Source organism: Rhinatrema bivittatum, chromosome 7, assembly GCF_901001135.1.
Source record: "Rhinatrema bivittatum chromosome 7, aRhiBiv1.1, whole genome shotgun sequence".
Taxonomy (NCBI): domain Eukaryota; kingdom Metazoa; phylum Chordata; class Amphibia; order Gymnophiona; family Rhinatrematidae; genus Rhinatrema; species Rhinatrema bivittatum.
In genome coordinates, this window is record NC_042621.1 from 251,802,920 (window position 1) to 251,827,942 (window position 25,023).

Sequence of the window (25,023 nt, forward strand, 5' to 3'; positions counted from 1 at the left end):
TCCTCATAGGGGAGCCATCCATCCCCTTTATCATTTTGGTCACCCTTCTTTATACCTTCTCCAGGACATGCTTTTTAAAGGAGTTACATGTGTAAATGTAATATACTATTTTAGCAATTTTCAAAAACCATTTGCTTTAGTAAAGTACACTTACACAAGTAAATCCTATGGACAATTCAATGGCATATATTCTAATAATTTTCAAAATCCCACTTACTTGAGTAAAATGCATTTACTTGAATAAAACCCAGATTTATATGTGTAAATGTTTTTTTTTAAATCAGGCTCATGCTATTTTACATGATTTAGTGTTATTTTTTACACACACAACATTTGAAAATTCATCCTTAAATATCTTGAGATTCAGTTTGTAAGTGTGATCTTACCTTAAGCAGGATATCTGAGGGGCACATATGTCCCCTCCCTTAGGTGAAATAATACATGGAGGAGACAAGGATGACTGCTGGGGCATATTACCCCTAAGGGGACTAACCAATATGTATATTTATTGTAACCCACTGAGATGTGTGGATTGGTGGGCTATACATTTTATAAATAAATGTGTAAGTGTAAGGCATTGGTTGAAAATTAATACAGTCAATACAAGAAAAGAGCTGTAGCCCAGGGAATATCTACATGCTTGGGTAACAATCCAAGTAGAAAAAAAAAGTTGTGTAAGAAAATGCAGAATGAAAACTGATGGATAGGAACCTGAAATGATAATTGAACTTACATCTTTTAGAACATATAAGAGAACACAGAGTAATGCACTTATGTTTTATGCTTGTCTATCCTCAGATGACACAGAAGGCACAAGGATTGTCTTGTTAAATTGTAGCATCTACAGTATTTAATGCAGCACACTGACAGGCAATTATTCATGCAGATTGCTCTGCGCTAAAAGTTTTTTTTTTTCATGCTGTGCCTCCCTGTCTCTTGATTGCAAGAATATGCCTCTGTGAATTATAATTAGAAGTTAATATGACTCTTTGTATTTGATATATAATATTCTGACAGTAAAGGATGAAATTTTGAAGAAATGGGCATCTCTAACCAGCACACTTATTGAATGCTCTGTGTCAATTCACACCAACACTTTTTAAAATCTGAAGCACAACTGTTCTCTACCCAGTCCTTGGGGTCATTTCCAGCCAGTCAGGGTTTTCAGAATATCCCCAATGAATATAAAACAGCTAGATTTCCATGTACTGCCTCCATTGGATGCAGATCTGTCTTATGCATAGTCATTGGGGATATCCTGAAAACCCCGACTGGCTGGGTTTGTCCTCAGGACTGGGTTGAGAAACTTTGTTTTAAAGAGGGTTGGACAGCCAAAAAAAAAAGTTTCATTTTCTTTGTTTGTTTCCTTTTGTTTCATTTGAATTCATTTCCATGGTATAGTGCATGCTAAATCATTTTAGTACACAATAAAAACAGCTATGCAATATGCAATTAAACCATTTTGATGACCTGGTTTTTGTGCATTGTCATTATTATGTATGTAAAAAATTGTAAATCACTTAGAGCTTAGGGAAGTAGGTGATTAAGAAATACGAATAACTAAATAAAATAAATAAATAATATGTGTTAAATAGATTAGTATATGCTAAATTGTTATAGTGTGCTCTAAAATATGGAAATGAGACAAAATGAAAATGTTTTCTTTTATCCATTTGAAAATGACATGAAAAGATACAACATAAAATGTTGATATTTTCATGTTGTTTTCAAAAGACAGCACATCCCTAGTTCTAAGGTGCAGATATAAAATTTGAGTTAATCCTCGGCATAGGTTTAATTGCTACAGAATTCATTAAAACTGGGTTTCTCTAGAAAGGTTTACTAGGAAGCCCAATTAAATTCAAAGCAAGCACAGCATGAAGATGCCGATAATAATGCAATCATGGTACTGTAATAAATCAATACATGCTAATGTGTATATGATCAGTAGAAATAAAGATAAACAAATTGTGGATGATTCCTTTATACTGGACTATTTGTAACTAGCTTTCCAGGGGAATGCCTACAATACTTGAATATAATCTGCTTTGAAGTGTCAAGAAAGGCACAATATAAATTAAACAGTGTTCTGCTCAGTGTGCAGCAGAAACCAAGAAAGCAAATAGAATGCTAGGGATTATTAGGAAATGAATGGAGAATAAAAGAGAGAATATCATAATACCTCTGTATCGCTCCATGGTGCAACCTCATCTTGAGTATTGTGTTCAATTCTGGTCATCACATCTCAAAAAAGATAAAGCGGAATTAGAAAAGGTACAGAGAAGGGCCACCAAAATGATAAAGGGGATGGAGCAATTCCCCTATGAAGAAAGGCCAAAGAGGTTAGGACTCTTCAGCTTGGAGAAGAGACAGCTGAGGGGAGATAGGATAGAGGTCTATAACATTTTCACAGAACAGGAGTAATTCCTGGTTCCCTCCCCCCCGTCCCCTTGCCAATGAGCCAATTGCAAATGGTACTGAAAAACCAAGGCTGTTGCCATTGTTCATTTCTGCTGTATAAAATGGCACCAGCCATTTTGTATGGCGGGGGGGGGGGGCATTACACACACTAACATTTTTAAACATATTGGGGGGCAGGTGATGGGAGGGATCAGCTGCTGTTTGGCTGCTGGGTTTTATTTATTCACCCGATTAATTTTAGTATAGCTATTTTTTTCTGCCTTACAAGGTCATGCATCAGATCGCATTAGGTATTTATTCTGGGCATTAGGGAACTAACGCCCACAATATCGGCATAATGCCCATGATATAAAAAAATGCATCGAGGGATGCAAATACAAATTTTTAAAATTTTGTCAAAAAGGAGGAGTTTATGAAAATGTGGGGCGTTGTTTCGGGCGGGAGAGGAGTGTAGGAGAGAGAGAGAGGGAGAGCCCCTCTGGGGAGGCACACATATTAGTCAACTATTTATACCATTGTAGGAGGGTCAAATAGTATCTCGAGGTAGAAGACAATGTGTGATGGTAAATGGAACTCTTTCTGAAGAGAGAGCGGTTTTAAGCGGTGTACCGCAGGGATCGGTGTTGGGACCGGTCCTTTTCAATATCTTTGTGAGCGACATTGCGGAAGGGATAGAAGGTAAGGTATGTCTTTTTGCGGATGACACTAAGATCTGCAACAGAGTGGACACGCCGGAAGGAGTGGAGAGAATGAGACGGGATTTAAGGAAGATGGAAAAGTGGTCGAAGACATGGCAGCTGACATTCAATGCCAAGAAGTGCAAAGTCATGCATATGGGGAGTGGAAATCCGAATGAACTGTATTCGATGGGCACGGAACAGGAGAGAGACCTTGGGGTGATGGTGTCTAATGATCTGAAGTCGGCGAAACAATGTGACAAGGCGATAGCTAAAGCCAGAAGAATGCTGGGCTGCATAGAGAGAGGAATATCGAGTAAGAAAAGGGAAGTGATTATCCCCTTGTACAGGTCCTTGGTGAGACCTCACCTGGAGTATTGTGTTCAGTTCTGGAGACCGTATCTCCGAAGAGACAGAGACAAGATGGAGGCGGTCCAGAGAAGGGTGACCAAAAAGGTGGAAGGTCTTCATCAAATGACTTATGAGGAGAGATTGAAGAATCTAAATATGTACACCCTGGAGGAAAGGAGGAGCAGAGGTGATATGATACAGACTTTCAGATACTTGAAAGGTTTTAATGATCCAAAGACAACGACAAACCTTTTCCATAGGAAAAAAATCAGCAGAACCAGGGGTCACGATTTGAAGCTCCAGGGAGGAAGATTCAGAACCAATGTCAGGAAGTATTTCTTCACGGAGAGGGTGGTGGATGCCTGGAATGCCCTTCCGAAGGAAGTGGTTAAGACCAGAACTGTGAAGGACTTCAAAGGGGCGTGGGATAAACACTGTGGATCCATAAAATCAAGAGGCCGTCAATAAAGAGTGGGTGGCTCGCCAGAATGACGGCTACTGCCTGGAGATAATACCCTTATTCAATAAACATACACATGGTTACTGTGACTCCAACATCGCTCTAAGCTACAACAGCAAGAGGAAATGTGGAAAAAAGGATTCGCACTCACAAAGTGGGGAGTAGCTGGCTTGTTACGGCGGTTACTACCCCAAACCAAATAAGCCTGATACTTCACTTTCAATGCATATCCAGCATAGCTCTCTACTTCAACGGCAGAGGAGAAGAAAAACTGATACTTCACGCATATCCAGCATAGCTCTCTGCTTCAACGACAGGGGAGAAGAAAAACTGATACTTCACGCATATCCAGCATAGCTCTCTGCTTCAACGGCAGGGGAGAAGAAAAACTGATACTTCACGCATATCCAGCATAGCTCTCTGCTTCAACAGCAGGGGAGAAGAAAAAAGGATTCGCACTCACAAAGTGGGGAGTAGCTGGCTTGTTACGGCGGTTACTACCCCAAACCAAATAAGCCTGATACTTCACTTTCAATGCATATCCTGCTTCAATGGCAGGGGAGAAGAAAAACTGATACTTCACGCATATCCAGCATAGCTCTCTGCTTCAACGGCAGGGGAGAAGAAAAACTGATACTACACGCATATCCAGCATAGCTCCCTGCTTCAACGGCAGGGGAGAAGAAAAACAACCAATAAGGGCTGAATAACACAGTCTGGGTAAAACAAATAAGCATGGGTGTAGCTTGCTTATTGCGGCGGTTACTTCCCCTACTACCCATAACTAATCAAGCTAGATATTTCACTTGGTTGCAGCTCCATCACTGCTCTCTACATTAATGGTGGGGGTGGAAGGGAAATAGAACCAAAGAGCTAAGAGAAACAGATAAGTATGAGAAAAAAATGTGAAGCTTGCTGGGCAGACTGGATGGGCCGTTTGGTCTTCTTCTGCCGTCATTTCTATGTTTCTATGTTTCTATGAGGTGAGGTTTGGTGGTGGTCTAGTGTTTGGGGCCAGTTTTACACGCACCATCAGAGGTACATACAGCACAGTAGACATCAGAGAAGATTTGATGTGATTTGGAGTGAGGAAAGGTACACAAAGATGAGATTGTTGCATCGGAGGTGGACCCTTGGGCCAAGGTGGGGTTGACGCAATCCATAGGAAAGGACCTACGGGGCCCCACCATCGGCAGGCGGAGTGGGTTGATAGACAGAGGCCACTGGAGCTTCACCTGTACCAGCCCTTGTTCCCCGCGGGTTGAGCCTTTGGGTGCCGGGGCCGGCTGGACTTAGGTGGGCCTCTGTGTGTAGTCGAAGTAAGGGTTGGTTCAGCCCAAAGACAGCAGGTGAAAGATGGTAGAGTCTTACTCTGGACTGGGTAATGTCCTGCAAACTCGGGCGCCAAGGGAACAGAGGCAGACAGGGGGCGCTTGAGCAAGAGCAGGCCGAAGCCTGAATAAACCACATCTAGGGAGTAAGCTGGAGAGGCGTTAAAGAGCAGGCTTGAATAAGGGCTGGCAGCAAACCAAAGGCAGTGGCAAGCAAGGCTGAGGTCTGATCACGGAGATAGTCAATGGTGCAGTCAGGCGAAGCAGAGATCTGGGTCTGGAGATAGGCAATAGTGTAGTCAGGTGAAGCAGAGGTCTGGATCTGGAGATAGGCAATAACATAGTCAGGCGAAGCAGAGGTCTGGGTCTGGAGCTAGGCAATAGCGTAGTCAGGCGAAGCAGAGGTCGGGGTCTGGAGACAGGCAATAGCATAGTCAGGTGAAGCAGAATGGCGTGGTCAGGTGACACAGAGATCCGGGCTTGGAGAGGATCAATGGCGTGGTCAGGTGAAGCAGAGGTCCAGGCTTGGAGAGAGTCAATGGCATGGTCAGGCAAAGCAGAGTTCCGGGCTTGGAGAGAGTCAATGGCAAAGTCAGGCAAAGCAAAGTCAAAGTCAATGTAGTCAAATCAAGGTATGAAGCAAGTTAAGAATGAGGAGACAGGAACCAGGAACAACGAGGAACAGGAATGCAGAAATGAGCCGAATCTCTAGAGACAACGAGTACTCGACCAGCGAGGAAACCTGTTGCAAAGGCAACGCTAGGGAGCAGAGCCTGAGCTTAAATACTGTAGCTAAGTTGACGTCAGCATCTGGGGCCGCGGCTAGGTTCTCGCCACGGTCCCTACTTAATGATCAATGGTGGGCGCGCGCACACCTAGGGAGGGGCGCAGAGTGAGGAGCAGCATCTCTCCGTGGACCACGCAGAGAGGCCTGACAAGAAGTGGTAGCAGGACTGGGGACGCCAGGGACTGCGGCAGGGCCGGAGGAACCGGTGGAGGCCCGAGGACAGAGCCGACGGCCCACTGCCACCAGCGAGAAGGAACCAGAAGCTGGAGTCACTGTAGAAAGGTGAGGGGGCCATGCTGCAGGTCTGCCGCAGACCGCACGTATCAGATATTTGTACAATATACGCTCACCCTAGCTTAATGGCATTAGGTAGAGGCGCTGTCCCTGTGAAATGCTTGCCGGCAGTTAGCCGGTGTGCAAAACTTACTTCTGCTCAGGAGAGCAGGTAAGTTAAAAAAAAATAAAATTAGGGTAGGTAGGTCAGATTTAGGGGTCGGGGAGGAGAGGGTTAAAGGGCGGAAGGATATGTAGGGGGTTAGGGAAGTTCCCTCCCAGTCCGCTCCTTTATTGGAGCGGACTGGAAGGGAACTGGGAATGGCCTGATAGCGTCGCTGCACGCTGTTAAAGAAAATTCCTCCCCTTGCGCGTGCTGATATAAAATCAGGCACACGTGTGCGCAAGTATTGGATTTTATAACATGCACGCTTTGAGTAATATTTTCCAAGGGTTAAGCATGGAACATTAGAATATACACATGTAAGTAGCCTGTATTCACATACATGCTATTTTTTATAAACATCAAAAGTACACACACATTTTTTATTTTGTAGAGATGTGCATCGGGTGCCCGATCATTTCCGCTTTCGGGTTCGTGTGGCCATGGGAAAATCTCATATTCCCGCAGATCAGCATTTTTTTTTTCGTGAAAAATCGTTTTTTGACTTAGTGCACGCTAACGGGAATTAGCGCGCACTAACAAAAACTAACAGTAACTAACGTTTTTTTGTTAGTGCGCGCTAACTCCCATTAGCGTGCACTAAGCCGAAAAATGATTTTTTACAAAAATTTGGGGAAAATGCAATTGTTTTATCGGTTTCCCGATCCAAGACGATTTAGGAAATATCGTACGAATTTCCTAATCGTCAAAAAACGATTGCACATCCCTATTATTTTGTGTACACATTTACTGGTACAAAAAAGGGGCTGACTAGGGGTATTCCAGGGTGGGTTCAAGAGGTATGCGTGGAAGTGGTAATTCATAAGAGATATTTGCATATGAATTATCAAACTTATTTGCACAATTTTATACCTGCTAATTGACTAGTGCAATTGAAATCAGACTTATCTGTTGCCTGTAGTTTTTTGGTGGGATGTCTGAGTGAACTGGTGGGGATTCAGGATGAAGTGCTAGAGAGTCTGGGTGATTTGGCAAAGGTATTGCAAACTGGTGATTCCAGGTAGGCGCACAAGAAAGTATTTTCAAATGGTATACATTTAGACATTATAAAATATCTGTTTCTACATATAAATGCTCTATTGTTTTTATATACCTAAAATATATGCACATATGTTTATAAAATAGGTAGGAACAAGAAGCACTTTCATTATATTGAAAATATGCACATATTCTGAAAAATATGAGCATACATTTGGAGCATAAATACGCAGTATTTTAGAAATTGTGCAGCTGCCACTAGACAATTTATAAAATACTAGGATAAATCTCCGTGCATCCATTTATACGCACACATGCAGTAATGCGAATAGTTTTTGAATGTTAGGTTGCATATCTATAATAACCATCGGTTTATACACAGACAGGCCAATGTAATACCATGCACTTGGGCTAGCGCTTTGGATGTGTTAAAATAACTCCCGATGAAATACGGGGATTAGCGTGACCAAAATGCACGTCCAAACCAGCACATAGCTAATAGCGCTCATCACATGTAAATCCCATGATGATGAGGCTATTAGCTATTACCTCGTGATTCGAAAAAATTCCCATGTGGCCCACGATCTCATTGGGAGCTGGCATTAAGGCATGGCACGCTCAAGGGCTCAAACTCAAAAACAAAAATCCTTCTTTCTGTGGTTCCTCCTATTAATATTGTCACGATGCCAAGAAGGAGGAACCACAGAAAGCTGCATCAGGCAAGTCTTGAAAAGAAGTTCTGGGTGCAGTGTCTGGCGGGGCGGACAGCTCACCTGCTGCTCCAGCCGGTCCCGGTAGCAGGCCCCAGCGGTGCCGACTCTTAAAAATGCATTTATTCACTCCATCACAATGTCGATCGATCCATTCAGAATGCTGTGCTGAAAGGGGATTGGCCCTTTCACCGACAAGTGTCAGTGAAAAGGACCAATCGGGAACAGCCCTACTGGGAGTGGGGAGGGAACTCTGGCCAGGCTGTTGTGGGCACACAGCCACTTCTCTGGGGTGCCCGATACAGAGCACTAGGGACGCACAAATTAACCGTTGCCATCCCTTTTAGTGTGGCAGCTCGTTTGCCTATTGCATCGAGTAACCAGGAGAGGTGGATGTGCGCGCGCTCCAAAACGTGCGCTCAGTTTGGATGAACATTTTTTACGTGCATCGGCCTAAGAGGCAGCTATTTCATAACATGTGTGCATACTTCTTTTAGGCAAATGCTTACTTTTGCATGTACTTTTAATTACTAGCTTGCCAACAGCTCCACCAGTTCATCCAGACTTCCACCAGTTTACTTAGGGGTGAATTTTAAAAAACATTGCTCACATTAAAAGGCCCATATATGCGAGTATCTGGGCCAGCATGAGCATTGCATATACAGATTATGCACATATATGTGCCTGCACAAGTAAAAGAAAAAGGAGCGGAGCTAGGATGCGTTGAGGGCATTCCGGGATGGTCCCAAAAGTTACATTCATAAATCCATAATAGAAATCCAGCAGCCTCGGCAAGTGGCAGCTTGTTAGCCACATATTTTTTACTGCTGCTCCTGATGATATAAGTCTGCAGAAATCTCTTTTTAGGCCTAACATGACAGGGCAGGGGATCTGGATAAATGGGGCAGGTGCAAGCTAAAGAACCAGAGGGGTCTGGTTGACCTCAAGATAGACTGGGCAAACTGGTGGATTAATTGGTAAAACTGGGAATGTTCTTCATGGGAGCGTGCTTCAAAATCTGCTTACCTGCGCACGTTAAAGCCGACAAAGTCCTAAGGGAGACACGCAAACTTTCTCGAGTAACCACTTAAAATTAGGATCACACATATGCATGGTAGCCATGTTTTAAATCATATGTGTGCGCAATCGCATGCACGATTTAAAACTCCCGCATATGTGCGCTTGCTCGCCCACATGCGTGTGTATGGGCGCCCACACACTCGTTTTAAAGTTACCATCTTAGACTTCCCACCACTTCACTTTGACCCCCCCTACCACTTAAGTCAGACCTCCCATCCAAAAATTTGAGAAGAAAGACAAGTGTGATTTCACTTCTGTGACTCAAATAGACGTTGTTAAAGCATACGAGTAATTTGTGTGTACATCCGGTTCAAAATACTTGTGTGTGCACTTATGAATGCCCTTGAAATGCCCTCTTTTTTATTCATATTGAACGCGCAACCTGGTAAGTACGCACATACTTCCAGCCTTCTGAAAATGTGCTTACCATGCACAAAGGTTAAAAATGCATGTATATTCTGATTTTACATGCACAGGCCCATGTAACTCTTTGAAAGCTGACCCCAATATGTCCAGTGAAACACAGTGGTTTAATATTAAAAAACAGCATGGTAATTATTTTCTTTAAAAGAAGATTATTTGCATTTCATATGGATAATCCAGGCTGCTACTGAAGAAATAACATCCAGATGAAATACATTATAACTAGTTCTTTCTGCTGAAATGTAATATTGGATGAAATGTTAGACATCTGTGGCAAAACTTCATCACAAATTGATTTGCACATAATAATGTTTAGGAATTAACATCAATTATTCAGGTGCTTGGTGTTGGGTTGCAGTACACTCCCTTGTCTAGAACATTGTATCTTATGGTGCTTCTTTCTCATATGAGCTGCAGATTTGATCTTAAATGAAAGTGTTGCTTGTATATTGTGGTTGCATAATGAGAAGCATTTTCAAAGGTTTCAGTTGTCGCGTCAAAGCACAATATTACATCCATATAAGATTATCCTTACAGAAAATGGTTTTGAATCAGAACTTTAAAGCCCAACCTCAATCTTGGATTGGATGCAAAAATGGCATGCCATGCTAGATGCAGAAATATGTGGTATGAATGCAGAGCCATAGGCAGGCCATTCAGTCAGTACCTATGGCCAAGTGAAAAAGTGCGCTCTCACCCTGAACACAACAGACTGGGAGCTGGGAGACTGTTACATGTAGGGGGCTTTGATTTTGATTTTTATTTTGACCAAGCAATTTCCTCCTGCTCCTTCGGGCTTCAGGCTCAATCGGAACCAGTACAGGGACCTTGCAGCCAATCTCTGCCATGCTAGATCACACCCCCACACTGGCTCTCACTCTTTCTCTCGTTTCCCCCTCTGCAAGCAGAAGGAGTAGTCTCCTCCTTCAGCCCCAGGGGCCACCAGATTCCTCCATCTAGGTCAGGACCGAGCTACACCTGTTCCAGTCCTGCTCTAAACTTAGGGAAGACTGTTGCTGTATCTTCTGGCCGGTGGGTGGTGCTGCTCCTCCTGAACCTGTCTGCCGGATGAAGAGGGGAAGATGATAATTCTTTCAGAACCGCAGGCTGTGCTGCTCTTGAGTGTCTGGGAAAAAGAAGGCTGATGTTTCTTGTGGTCCTGTGGGCTGTGCTGCTCTAACTGCTACTGGGGGGGGGGGGGGGGGGGGGGAAAGCAGGCCAGGGCATCGAGCTCCCAGCTTTTCCTGCTCCCGATTCATCTCACGATCTGTGCACTGCACTGTTTCAGACTACAGAGGGAAGAAATCCTGCCCCGGCTGCCTCCGCTGGGTGGTAGCGTTATTTTTGTCCCGATCTCACCCCTCCCCCTTCAAGGATGGCTCTGAGGGGAGGGGGGACAACAAGAACAGGTGCAGCATTTCATTCTCTCCCCCCTCCCCCCAACCCCGCTGGCAAAGCTCCGGGCTGTATCGAGATCAGGGGAGTCAGCTTTTCCGCAACACTGTGAGAGCAGAGGCACCTTAGGATCAATTCTGTAACTGAACAATTTCAGCTAGTTAGTTAGTTTTACTATGCTCCACCATATGGGTGGTTTGTTACACTCTTCTGCAGTACCACGAGGTTTAGAAAGATTTAACTCCTTGCTCCTTGTTCTGACTTCCTGGTATCAACATGGGATACATACACCCACACCCACACAGCTGTTGCGACTGTCGCTGCCCGACATCTCCACTCCGCCCACCTTACCTCTTTGACGACTCGCTCTTTGCTTGTTGGATGTTTGGCTGCCGCGGCATCATCTTGCCATTCTCCTCCGGTGTCCCTGGACCGGCTAGACGCTGCACTCCGCCATGTTTCCCAGAAGCCTAAGGGCGCGCGCACGGCGTGGCCCCGACTCAAGTACCAGCAGTAGCGCGAACCTCAGGGGTGTCCCCTGAGATGACATCATCATCACCGGATATTTAAAAGTCTCTGAAATCGCTAACTAATTGAGTTAGCAAGGGTTTTCCTCCAGGTATCAACGGATGGAATTTGCTCTCCGCATACCTTGCTACTCTGCCTCCTCGGACTTTACCAGGGACACCAGCTCCTCGGGGGCCCCGCTCTCTTTTGCCTTTCAGGTCGCAGTCTAGAACCGGTACTCACTCCTCGAGGGCCTACATTCTCGGACCTCCTTCTGAATACCACTTCTGCCAGGAAGTCATCGCTGCCTACAACACCAGTGAGTTACCATCTTTCTCTCAGAGCTTTCCCTGGAACCAGGTACTTGCTCCTCGAGGGCCTAATCCATTCCAGCTCCTGGGCTGCTTCAAGAGACTATTGTGTGAGTGTTACCATCAAGGTTCTATTCATGAACTCTGCATATCCTGCCTACTCACCATACTTAGTTTCTCTACAGCTCTGCCACCCTGGGAACACTGTTCCAGTATCTGAGGGACTACAGCCCAGCCGGGTGCTTCCAGCTCACTACTGCCACTTCTGGTGGTTCAATATACTGTTTAATAAAAGAACTAGTGTGTGTCTGTCTCCAAACTCTGAGCCTGACCGGTGGTCCCTCTCGGGATCTTCCCCTGGGGGCAAGGTCATCTGCCACCGGCCCAAGGATCCACCCACAACTATCCCAAACAATAACAACAGCATATCTATACACCTATTTTAGACGTCAACTTCCATGTACTTCTTTACAAATTTAGGCCTGGATTTATTAAAATGCAATAGGAAAAGGGGCATTGTTTATTGCAATTTGTGCTAATTACCTATGTGAAGAGCTAAGTTAGCACAAATTGCAATAATGTTTTCAGACTTTTAATAAATGCCAGACCTGTTGTATTTCCTAGAGAGAGAGAGAGAGACTAACCACAATGTCCGCTCCCTAGATAGGTATTTGTTTCCCTATGGGAGGCCCACCTAGTAACTCGAGGTGAGGTTAAGGTATTAGTGTAGGGGGTTAGGGGCCACTTTGACATTCAAAGTGAAACATACGAATAGAACAGCGCTCTCTTGTGAAGATTTGATGACCTTCGGAGTGAGGAAACTCACTCCAAGATGATATTTGTGCAAGGTTCTATCCACCTAGCTTGATGGTCTCTCTACCTGGGTAACATCAAGCTAGGTGGAGAGATCATTGCACAAATCTCATCTTTGGGTGAGTTTCCGCTCTCCAAAGGTAATCAAATCTTCACAAGAGAGCACTGTTCTGTTTGTATGTCTCACTTTGAATATCAAAGTGGCCCCTACCCCCTACACTAATACCTAAACCTCACCTCAAGTTACTAGGTGGGCCTCCCATAGGGATACAAATACCTATCTAGGGAGAGCATATTATGGTTAGTTTCTCTCTCTCTCACTCTCTCTCACTCACTCACTCATTGTACACAGAAAATACACAAAGTCTAAAAACATTATTTTACAGACTGGCAAACCCAGCCCACTCCCACCCCTAACTCTTCCTCTTTTTCAGATTTGCCTCGCACTATATGATATGATAAAAGCCCTTAATGCATGCGAAAACACCTTAGCACATTTTGAGAAATGACCCCCTTAGTGCTATGTACTTATTAGCTGAGATATTTCACAGTACCATCCTTTGTTTCTATGTTTCTATAATAGGTGTGAAGTACTGGTGTGCTACTAAATGACCTTTTTAATGGCAGAAATAGATATACTGTTTTTGATCGTAATGAACTTTTAGTGCCAATGAGAATAACAGCAGTGAAATAGTACAAGTTAATACTATACAAGTGTCTAGAGACAAATCACCAAAGGAACTCTCTCTCCCCATCACCACACACCCCGCCTGTCACCTGTGCTGCTGTATTCCTGGGACTCTCTTCAACATGCCAGTTTGTATGTGTTTTCTGGGATATTGGCTAAATGTTCACTGACTAGCAAGAATACATTACCAAGCTGTTTTCTTTTTCATGATAGTAAGCATTGGTGTTGGTAAGGATTGTAGGTCAGAAATTACTTACAGCTAATGGAAATGCTTCATCTAACCAGTCAATTTTAAAACAAGCACGTGTGCACTCACATAAGTGATTATGTGAGCGCACGAGTGCGAGGGTGTAGAATTTTATATGGTGCACCAAAGTATATGCACACTTTGGAAAATGAGCACGGTAACCTGCATGTGGGTAGTGTGCATGATTGAGTGATACTCTGCTTCCGGATCTGCGGAGGTGTGCAAGTACAACATGCCTCATCTGGCCTGGCAGCCCCATTTTACTACCAGGGACATCCAACGCCTGGCATCCCTTGTGATGGCCAACAAGGCAAACCTATTTACGTGGCAGGAGAGTGCAGGGACCTGATATCCAACAAGCTGGCGAGGATGCAGCTGTGCACCTGTTTTAATCATGGTGCATCCTACCTACTTGGGGTAAGTAAAATGGGGCAAATGGTGTGGTGAGGGTCAGGCCATGCTGAGGGTGGGGGCTACTAGGAGTGGTATTTAGTGTGGTATAGCTACTCACATCTGAATGAGTAACCAGAAGTATTTACATACCAGTACATTGCCAGCGACCGTGCGCTAATAATGTCCATCATATTTTGTCATCCTATAGATTGAGGGCTTGAAGAAGACCAGGAAGCTGCACCTGAAGCGGAGGTACTGGCTGGACCAGCTGCACGCTTTGCAGGATGGGGCTGGAGGTAAGATATTCCTCATGGCAGCTTGGATTGGTTAACAAGCTCCATCTCTGTTCTCTCTGTGTCAAGTACCACATTACTTGGCCCTTCCTCTGCCACACTTGGCCTCACCTTTCACCTTATACTAATCCTCCTTCACATATCTCAGGGTCACAGGCTCCATTCTCCTGAAAGTGTTTGGAAAGACACCCTGTTCAAAGCAAATGTCCTGCTGGTGGGCCCCAGTGAGAGTGGGAAAACAGTTTTGACTAACTTTCTCTTAGATGCACAGAAACTGTGGGTGGGGAATGCAACCCAACTCAAGGGGAAAGGATCCTAGCATTTGAAAGTTCAGCTGTACCAAATGTAAATGGTAGCAACAAAAGTTCAGGGTGTGGATTTGAACTGTGGGACTGTGGAGGAGCTCCATGGTTTGAAACTTGCTGGACAACTATGATGAAGGACTCTCATGGGGTTGTATTAGTTTTCAACCCAGACCTGGCAAGTCACCTGAAGGAAAGTGAGATGTGGCAGCAGCAGTTACATGATAACCAGTGTCCTCTTATTGCTCACCACAAACCAGGCTCTGGAGCAGACAAAGGACGGCCCCTGTTAGCGGCATCAATGACCAAACCGAAGCTCTTGCACTCCAGCCTGGAGGAAGAACCTGAAGGTGTCAGTGTAGAGTTCCTTAAGTTCCTGGGAGGTATGATCACCTTACTGAGAGCAGAGAACGAGGAGAGATGTCTATTATCACCTGAGACCAAGAACAAGATAAACAAAGACTGTCAGAAACCATTGCTCTCTGACTTACAGTTTAACTTTAAAATAATTCTATGATGATAAAAATTAGTCTATAAATAAAAGGATCCTGTGTTTTGCAATCTAAAGCTGTATTGGTCTGCGATGTTCAGATTTTTATCTGCTTGGATTATTAGTTTTAAATCCTGTCCTGCAAAATGTTACAGCAGAGCTCAGATTGCCTCTAATTTTGGGGCCAGTATGAGACATGAGTCTCGTGTGCACGGAGGAATATGCAAACTACGTGACTTTGTGGGGATAAAAGCAGGGACAGGTACTAGTTGTTTCCTGCCGCCATGTCTCTGGAGCGGGCAGCCCACATACGCGAGCCCAACTTTCTTCCTGGGGAAGGTGATATGCTGGGGAAGGAGGTAATGAGAAACCACAGTGTTCTCTATGGGGCAGCAGCCAAAAGAGTGAGCTGTTATCATAAAGAGCAAATCTGGGAAAGAATTTGTGGCAGGATCAACACTGTTTTCAAAAATAGCAGAAGTTGTTGCGGTCTCCACCGCTTTCCCCTTACTGGCTGTAATCAGGGCTCACCTCCGAGGCCGGGAACGCCACCTCCGCGGCTCTGCTGAGTATTCGGGGCGTCCGCCATTGCTGGGCCGTCTCGCTGCCGCCCCGCGCGCATGCAGGGAATCGCGTTATGGACGTACGCTCACCGGAAGCCTGACCCCGCCTGAGATGGCCACGCCACGCCCCAAGCCCGATATAACCGGCGTTCTTCAGTCCTCTCATTGCCTTGCAATGAGGGTCGCTACAGTGTGTAGTTCTTAGTTGCACTTCTGTTGTACTGCTTCAGCCACCGACCTCTGCTCGTTCCTGACTCTGCTTCTGCCTGCCGCCAGCCACCGACCTCTGCTCGTTCCTGACTCTGCTTCTGCCTGCCGCCAGCCACCGACCTCTGCTCGTTCCTGACTCTGCTTCTGCCTGCCGCCAGCCACCGACCTCTGCTCGTTCCTGACTCTGCTTCTGCCTGCCGCCAGCTACCGACCTCTGCTCGTTCCTGACTCTGCTTCTGCCTGCCTCCAGCCACCGACCTCTGCTCGTTCCTGACTCTGCTTCTGCCTGCTGCCAGCCACTGACCTCTGCTCGTTCCTGACTCTGCGGTTCCCTGCCGCCTGCCTCAGTCCACAGCTTCTCTGCTGCAGCTGCTGCGCTCCTGTCCTCCGGACAGAGTCCTACGCAGGTCTGGGCTGGAACTACTGCCAGACTATCTTGGGCCTTGATACCTTCTACTTCCTGCCAGGCTCAGGCCTACTCGCTGCTGGCTCCCATATTGCACCCTGCAAGTTCCATTCAAGACATTACTGACTCTGACCCTGCTCCCACTTGCTCTGTGTTCCCTGGCCTATTGGCCCTTGCTGCTGGACTCTGTGCCTACTCCTTGCCCGGGCCTTTCTATAGAGACTGACACTGTGCATAAGTCTCAAGGGACTGGGACCCTACGGGCTCCTCCTGGGGGGTTCCGGTTCCCGGGTGAAGAGCTTATCTGCACTCTCAAGTCCCAAGGCTCTGGGACCCTACGGGCTCCTCCTGGGGGGTTCCCAGTTCCCGGGTGAAGATCCATACGTGTGTCTCCTAAGTCCCAAGGCTCCAGGACCCTACGGGCTCCTCCTGGGGGGTTCCTGGTTCCCGGGTGAAGATCTGTGCCTGTGGCTCTGCCTCCCGAGCTACTCTACCCAGGGTGGTTCGGCTCAAGGGTCCACTCTCGAACTGCATCTTCCCAGACTGCAACAGAAGTGTGGTGGAATTGTGCCACAAGTGGTGTGACTTGCCGTGTGCTGTGAAGAGGAAGCAAGTCAGGTTGCGAGCAGAGGGGGTGGGCAGCCAAGTTACATTCACGGTGGCGGAGTGGCTGGTGTTGTCCTCCATAGCAGAGTCCACTGTGAGTGGCGTGGTGGAGCTGGACACCTCCCAGCAACAGCAGTAACAGGGTTATCGCTGTCTCTAAGATACCTTGTCTTACTGCATGTCAAGAGATAGCTTTCTATATGGTGTATAGGTTTTATACCTAAAGCAGGTCCTTCTTGAATCATGATCGAGGGCACATGTGCCCACAAAGAAGAGACAGATTCACCCCTTGGCTACAGAACCCCACATCTGTAGTTGGCTTCTTCACTATAAGATAGGTGGATATGTGTGCTGCATCCAGTGGCGTATCTACAGGTAGGCCTGGGTGGGCCATGGCCCATCCACTTTGGGCTCAGGCCCACCCAATTGGGAGCCAAGCAGGGATGGATTAAGGGGAGGGCCAATGAGGTGCTGAGCTGAAAAGTGGTATGCAGGCAGGGCCTTGACTTTTTTTTCCCAGTCGCACATACTAAGTTCTCTATTGTGCTGCACTGTCAGGGTTTCCACCTCTACCAGTAATCAAAGTCTTTGCACAATGCACAGGGTTGTAATATACTGGTGGAGTTCCCACCCCCAGCCAGCAATTAGAGGCCCCCAGCACGGCAGCACTCGATGCACAGTGATGTCCTGCCAGCGGGCTTCTTGTACTTCATCAGCAGTAAGGAGGACCACTTTGGGGAACAGGTGAGTCACATAGCATTGTGACTGAGAGAGAAGGGGAGGGGGAGAGTGACAGATGGGAAGGGGAGAGGTGATGAGTTACTGAGAGGGAAGAGGAGGGAGTGAGAGTGAGGGGGTGAGTGACTGAGAGGGAAGGGAAGTGATAGGGAAGGAAGGGGGTTTGAGTGACCTGAAAGGGAACGGGAAGGGGAGGGGGCAGTGGGAGGAAGAGTGTGAGAGACAGAGAGGGAAGGGGTGAGAGTGAGATAAGGGACTATGAGTGACGATGGTTGGGAGGGAAGGGAGGTGATAGTGGGGGAATGGGATTGAGTGACGTACAGGGAAGAGGAGGGAGGGAGTGACTGAGAGGGAAGGGAGGATGTTTGAGTGCCTTGAGAGGGAAGGGAAGGAGGGAGGCAGTGGGAGAACAGGGGTGACAGTGAGGCAAAGGATTTGAGTGACTGGTGCAGAAGTGGGAAGACAGTGTAAGTGGAAGGGAAGAGAGGTGAAGGTGGGGGAAGGAGGTTGAGTGACTGAAGGGGAAGGGGAGGGGGGTGAGTGACTGAGAGGTGAGTCAGCATGAGGGTAAGTGGGAGTGAGGGAGAAGAAGTGAGTATAGAACAGTGTCATTCTTGCATCACATATCTATCTATCTATCTATCTATATAAATATATATATGTAATGAGCGGTGAAAGTTTGTGTGTGCCCTCCACTAATCCATGACAATCTCAGGGTTACTGGAAAAGTTCTCATGTATGGAGTTGGGGAAACATTTTATCCTAGTTTTAATTATTGGATGTTATTTGATATGTCTGCTGTTTTGAATTATTTAATTGCTTTTGGGAAATCTTTAAAGTACTTTTTTATCCTAATTCTTTTTATTAGGTATTCTATTCATTTGTTTTGAAATATTTTTATTAGTATGATTTACTATTATGATTGATTTATATTTCTTGATTTTATTTTATTAGGAATGATGTTCCTGTTTTAGCATTATTACATTGAGTATGAGTCTGGTGGAAAGGGAAGGGGGCTGGAAAGCAAGACTTGGGGACTGGAAGGGGTGAGGGGGTTGGGGATCAAGACTGCTGGGGACTGGGAGGAGTAGGGAACAAGACTACTATTGCTTCTGTTTCTCTGAGGGGGGAAGTGGGAATAATTTGATTTTCCGTGTGTCATTTTGGGAAATGTGCATCTCAACAATTCTGTTTTTTACAGAAGATGGAAAATGCAATTGTTTTTATTTTTCTGATGTTATACTGCAGGAAGAGTCTGATTTTTTGGGTATCCAGTTCAGCATTTGTCTCCATGTTTCTCTTTTTAATTTGTGTATTTGGTGAGGGTCTGTTTATGTTTTGCATGTGGGACTGAGGTGTTTTGCTAGCGTGTAGTTTCTATGTCAAGATCTGTAGCCTTTCTGCTTGCTCTTTTTTTCAATCTGTACCTTTTAGTACAAAATTGCATTATATTGTAAAGCAATGAGCATGTGTGAGTATGAGAGAGAGCATATGTGTGTGTGAATGAGCATATATGTGAGCCTGAAAGAGAATTGTGAGTCAGTGAGCATGTATGTGAGCCTGAGAGAATTCCCAGGTATGGAGAGCAGGGGAATTTACTAATCCTTATTAGTATTAATTATTGAGTGTCATTTGGTGTGTGCTGTTTTAAAATATTATATTGGTGCTTGGGAAAATTTTTTAAAATTTGTATGAGTTTTAAATTCTTGGATGTTCTATTTCTCAGCTGTTTAGAAATATTTATTCTTTTTATTATTATTAGAATTTAAAGGATAAAGTAGTGCTATTCTGTTTGGAGTTGAAGGATATATGCTAAATTATAATCATTCTTTTGTCATAACACCAGGTGGAGTTTTAGAATATTTTGCAGGATATCATCATGTGTATTGAGATGATTATCTTTATAATACACTTGTGTCTGATCAACGTTAAATTAAGTTGTGGGGTATTGTTTCTTGAGACACCTATCAATATAATTGAATTGTTTCCATAAGTGTGTATATAGTTTAGTGTTGGTAAGTGCTTGAAATAATTGAGTTAAAATATTTTGAAGATGTTGCAGGCTATTTAGACATCCAATGTCATGTACACGCTCTCGGCCTGATTTAAAAAATGCATTTTACTCGAGTAAGTGGGCTTTTGAAAATTGCTACAATATTTGCCATTGAATTGTCCATAGGATTTACTTGAATAAGTGCCTGCTATTCGAGTAAATGGCTTTTAAAAATTGCTACGATAGTATGTTACATTTATGTACATAACTCCTTTGAAAATAACCCCTAAGGCATTATTTATTGATCAGATTACAACTGGTAAGGTTCAGACTTGTATGGCTACTGCTCACCCATGTTAACCTTGGGCCCCTCCAAAAAAACAGTTCTGGCTATGCCACTGGCTGTATTTAGCATGTTACTATATCAGGACCTATGTTGTTTACATATCTGCATGGCCACATGACCTAATGATGTCCACTTTCCTCCTCACTCTTGGCCCAGGCAATTGGACAGTTACTAACTCCAGTTTATATTCCACCCTATGACTTGAAAGTGAGAGCTGAGTTTGCAGGACTCCACATCTAGAGGCAATAAGTCACCCTTGAAAAGAGTATATGCAGATAGTCATTGCCCTCAGCAGCCAGGCAGGATCAGTAACTGTGTGTGTTAGAAGGGAAGCTATGTTTGGAAGAGAAACATGTAAGATATTTTCACTCTAATATCTGAGGTGCTGAAAGAGGCCTTGGGGATCTGTACTGATTGTGCACATGGATACTCCTGAGATGCGATAAAATGGATCAGATTAATGTATCAAACAGCATTATATGAGATTCAAAGAAGAAAAGATATTCAAAATCCTCATCAAAAATTAACATTTAAAAAATATTTCCAATTATGGAAAGATATTATACTATATATGTTATGGAAGTGGACCCTTGTCTCGAGGTAGGCAACTACCGTCGATGGGCGAGGCCTCTGGACAAGAAGAAGTTGAATGAAGCCTTCACCCTGGAAGCACGTAATCCCCCCAGGAGGAGCCCGTAGGGATCCGGCCGCTGGGACTTACGAGACTCCTCTGAAGACTGAAGAAAGGTCTGGATGCAGGCGCCTCCTGCAGGTCATGGGTTCCAGACGGCTGGCGCCTCCAGCAGGTCGTAGCAGTCTGAGGACGGAGTTGTAGAAGAGTCCAAAGCCGGTCCAGGGTTCGGTACACAGACGAGGTCGAAATCCAGTCCAGGATTTAAGCAGGAGAATGGTCCAGAGCTATACCAGGGTCAAACCAGGAGAAGGGTCCAAAGCCGTACCAGGATCATGCCAGGAGAAGACACGTCCACCAGTCCAGAAGTCAAATAGCCAAGAATCAATCCACAGAACAGGGCAGCAGAGAGAGGGACGAAGAACCCAGGGGAGGAGCCTCAGGGGGAGCCATGACACTTCCTGTCATGGCTCCTTAAAGACTCCCCATCAGCCACGTGCGCGGCTCCTAGGAGCAGAGGGGGAGGAGCCGGATTGCCGCTGAGCCATGCTGCCAATCAGCAATGACGGCGGCCACGGGATGAAGAGGACGAGACTGCCTGTCCCGGCAGGTACCCTCGACTATGCCTGGCGTCCCGAGTAAGTTAAACTTGTTGCGCCTGCCGGCCCGGCCTCAGTCGCGGTCAGCCGCGGCCGGCGGCCATGACACCCGGTCCCGGCTTGCCGCGGCCGGCAGCGCTAACAATATATTACTTAAAAATATTTAAAGGAGAATGTTTAAAATAGGAAATTATATTGATATTTGCTTAAAATCAACTCTTTATTATAAATACAAGCCGTTAAGCCCGTTAAAACGGGCTACATGAAATTTTTTTTTCAGTCCATTTTCAAACACAGCACCCTTCTACACTTTTTCTCCCTCACTCCCCCTTCCCCTCGTTCACTCACCCCTTCCCTCCACTCAGTCTAACTCACCCTCTGTCTCCCACTGCCTCCTTCCCCTCACTCTCACCTCCCTCCCCTTCCCTCAGTCACTCCCACCTCCCTCCCCTCACCTCAGTCACTCCCCACCCTCTCTCAATCCCATCCCCTCTCCCTCAGCCCTCCTCCACTCCCTTTTTCTCTGCTCCACAACTTCTTACCCTTCCACTTACTCACATCCCTCTGTCTCTCACGTCCCCCTCATTCTCCATCTCCCCTCACTCTTCCCCACCTCTCCCACCCCTACCTCCCTCCCACACACTCACCCACTCCTCCCTCCCTCCCACACACTCTCTCCTCCCTCTCTCCCTCCCTCTCACTCAGTCCCTCCCTCTCACTCTCTCCTCCCTCCCTCTTACTCAGTCCCTCCCTCTCACTCTCTCCTCCCTCCCTCCCGCTCACTCTCTCCTCTCTCACTACTGGTTGCCGCTGCTGCCGCTCGCCGCCACCGCCGCTGCCGTTCGCCGCCGCCGCCGCCGCCGCTCAACACCACCATATTGATATATTCAGCTGATGCTTGCTGAGACCGATGTGCTTGCCCGCACATGCGCAGTAGAGCTGCTCTCTACTGCACATTTGCGGCACATCGGTCAAGCTTCATTTATTAGGTTGATAGGGAAAAGTAATTGGGGGGATTAGTAGTTGGGAAATTAATTGTTATTTTTATTTAATTTGTATGTTATGAAAAATTTCAATAAAAATTATTAAATATAAAAAACTCCTGAGATACATACAGAACCTATGATGTGCAACTAAAACTGATACCATTTTCTGTGTCGTAGTGGGCCACTAGGAAGAAGAGCCAGGCCCAAGCAAGCTGCAATGGCCTTGGTGTCGCATATGCCAGTGTGCAGTCAGAGAGGAGCTTCAACAGCAGACAGCAATCCAAAGGGAGCTGCTCCAAAGATTGACCCCTTGCCAATCACAGCCACCACCAGGTTCACTGTCCCAACCTAGCAGACCTTCTGGAAGCCAGCTTCCTCAGGAGCCTGGTCCAGCACCCTCTGAGGTACCTGCGCTGAGGAGGAGGAGGTCAAGAGAAGCGAAGCCCAAAGCCCTTGCAAGCCCAGCAACAACAAAAAGAGGAAAAAAGAGACATTAGGTTTATTAGGTTATGCACTAAGGTTAACACCTGTAAATAAAAGCACTATAATCACCAATGAAAATGTCTTTGTATCAGAGTGTTCCTTTCCTCTATAGCCAGTCTTTGACTGTGGTGATGTATAATTTGCAATTCTTATTGACTGAGCTATTGTTCTTCCTCCTCTTTCTCTTCATTTGTATTCTCAGGCAGTCCCTCTGGAAGAGGCATGCATCTGGTTTTGGCCAAGTTATGTAGCATACAGCTGGCTAGGAAGATCTGACAGACTTTAGGTGGGTTGTAGAGCAAGCAACCTCCAGATTTGTCCAGACAGCAGAAGGGTGTTTTGAGTAGGCCGAAGGTTCTTTCAATGATTGCTCTGGTCACCGTTGGGCTCTGCTACACTCTGTGGGGTGGCCACAGGGATCATGAGCCAGGTTTTGGAGAGGGGGGGGGGAGTTAGCCTCTGTCACCTGTAAGGGAGAAACCCGAGCAGAACTGTTATATAGGCTTTCAGAATGGACTGGACAATAGGGGATTAAGCTAGGACAGAGCTCACCTCTGGGAAACGCAGGCCACCTAGAGATGTGGGATACCCACAGAGGAGGCTGGTTGTGAAATGGTGTTATCAATAGATTGTTTCCTGCTTAGTAGCCAGCCCCTCATGATGTGTCCTTTCTGGATGCGGTCATGAATTCCTGACTGTGAGAGGAACGCAGGAAACTTGGATCCAGGAAACTTGAGTACAACATGTAGGATGATGCCCTCTGCATTGCAGACCACCTGCTTATTAAGGGAGTGGAAGGACTTCTGGTTGTGGTAGGCAGCCTCATCTCCCCAGGACAGAAGGAAAGCAGACATCCTGATAGAAATCCTGCATGATTTGCTCTTGTTGCCGTCTGTTCTGAGGGAAGGATATATACTGGCGTGTTCTCCTTAGCAAGGCGCCCAGTACCTGATTGATGCACATGAAGGTGGTGGACTGGCTTATGCCAGCCATGACCCCAAGAGGAGTTTGGAAGTTGCCAGAGGCAAAAAATGCTAGGGCAGTGGTGGCCTCTCTGGCTGGTGGGTTGTAGGTTCACCTCTAACCTCTGGCATAGATACTGTATGGTTTCCTTATTAAACCTAAACCTACCATTGACTTCCTCCTCTGACAGATCTAAAAACTGAGTCCTTTTCCTGTAGGCTCTGTGTGTGGGATGCTTTCCCTCCTCCTTCTTTTCTCCTCTCTCTTTTTATTTATTTTATTTAACAGTTTTTTATACCGACCTTCATAGTAAATAACCATATCGGATCGGTTTACATTTAACAGAGGGTATAACTGAAGGAACAATTCAGGTAAACAAAAGATAACAATAGATAGGAATAAGTTCTTTCTCCTGTGCCTTAAAGCCATGAGTACCCATACAGTGATTATAATCATTTCTTGATGAAATTATGTCTCCATGTCTCAAAGCTCTCAGTATGTGACATTTACTCCCCCTCAAACCCACTCTCAATGGGCTCCCCCACTGGCAGTTCCTTCTTCCAATGGGCAACAGAAAGTGGCCTGGCAAACGGCAAGACACTAATTGAAAGTGTTTCTGGTGGCCGTGTGCGTAAACCCCTTGTAGAAAATTTGTGTGCGTAAGTGTGCGCATGTCAGCACATAGGTTGGATTTAAAATACATCATTTCGTATGTATGTATAGCACACCCAGGCCACATCCTCTAACACACACTTTTTCTATGAGTGAACTGTTATTCGAGCATGCATGTATATGCGCATATATTGTGCTCTTTTAAAATATGCAGTTACCCTGCGCAGCCCACATATATGTATATGTGGCTGTTTTTACGCGAGCAATGCTTTTAAAATTGACCTGTAAGTGAATTGGGCTTGTTCCAATTCTCAAAGTGAATTGACTGCAATAAGGAATATTTAAAAAAAAATAAAAATATATATATATATATATATATATTGCTGTTGGTTGTTTTAAACCAGCATGCCATCCAAGCCAAATATATTTTAGTTAATATGAATTTTGCATCAAAGCACATATAGAATTAGAAGCACTAACAAACAAAACAATTTTTAATTAAAAAAATATTTTATTTTCCCTAAATTCTAATTGTTTTAAAGTGCAGTAGGGTCAAAGTCTCTGCTGCCTTTCAATTGGACTTTATTGCTTTTGCTTAATTGTTTTAACTGTAATTCCTTTGTCTCTTGTTTCTTCTATTATGGTAGTTCATAGAATCTTACCCGTGGGATAGACTTTTATAGCATTGAGGGCAAATTGATACTCATTAGAGATGCACATTCTATTTTTTTAAATTTGATTTATATTCTGCCTTTCAGGTACTTCAAAGTGGA

General features: G+C 45.4%; 1 protein-coding gene and 1 pseudogene across 2 annotated transcripts in view; both read left to right on the forward strand.

The window, feature by feature from the left end:
* LOC115095825 overlaps positions 1-22,738 on the forward strand; it is a 99,662-nt gene extending 76,924 nt beyond the window's left edge. For both annotated transcript variants that reach the window (XR_003857885.1, XM_029610034.1), the window contains 2 exons: positions 14,238-14,325; positions 22,370-22,738. Coding sequence is in view for 1 of the 2 variants with exons in the window: in XM_029610034.1 (XP_029465894.1) it covers positions 14,238-14,325; positions 22,370-22,380 (99 nt within the window). In the remaining variant the exon portion in view is untranslated. The remainder of the gene's footprint in view (positions 1-14,237; positions 14,326-22,369) is intronic.
* On the forward strand, positions 14,512-15,655 carry LOC115095826 (annotated as a pseudogene).
* Positions 22,739-25,023: the final 2,285 nt, after the last annotated feature.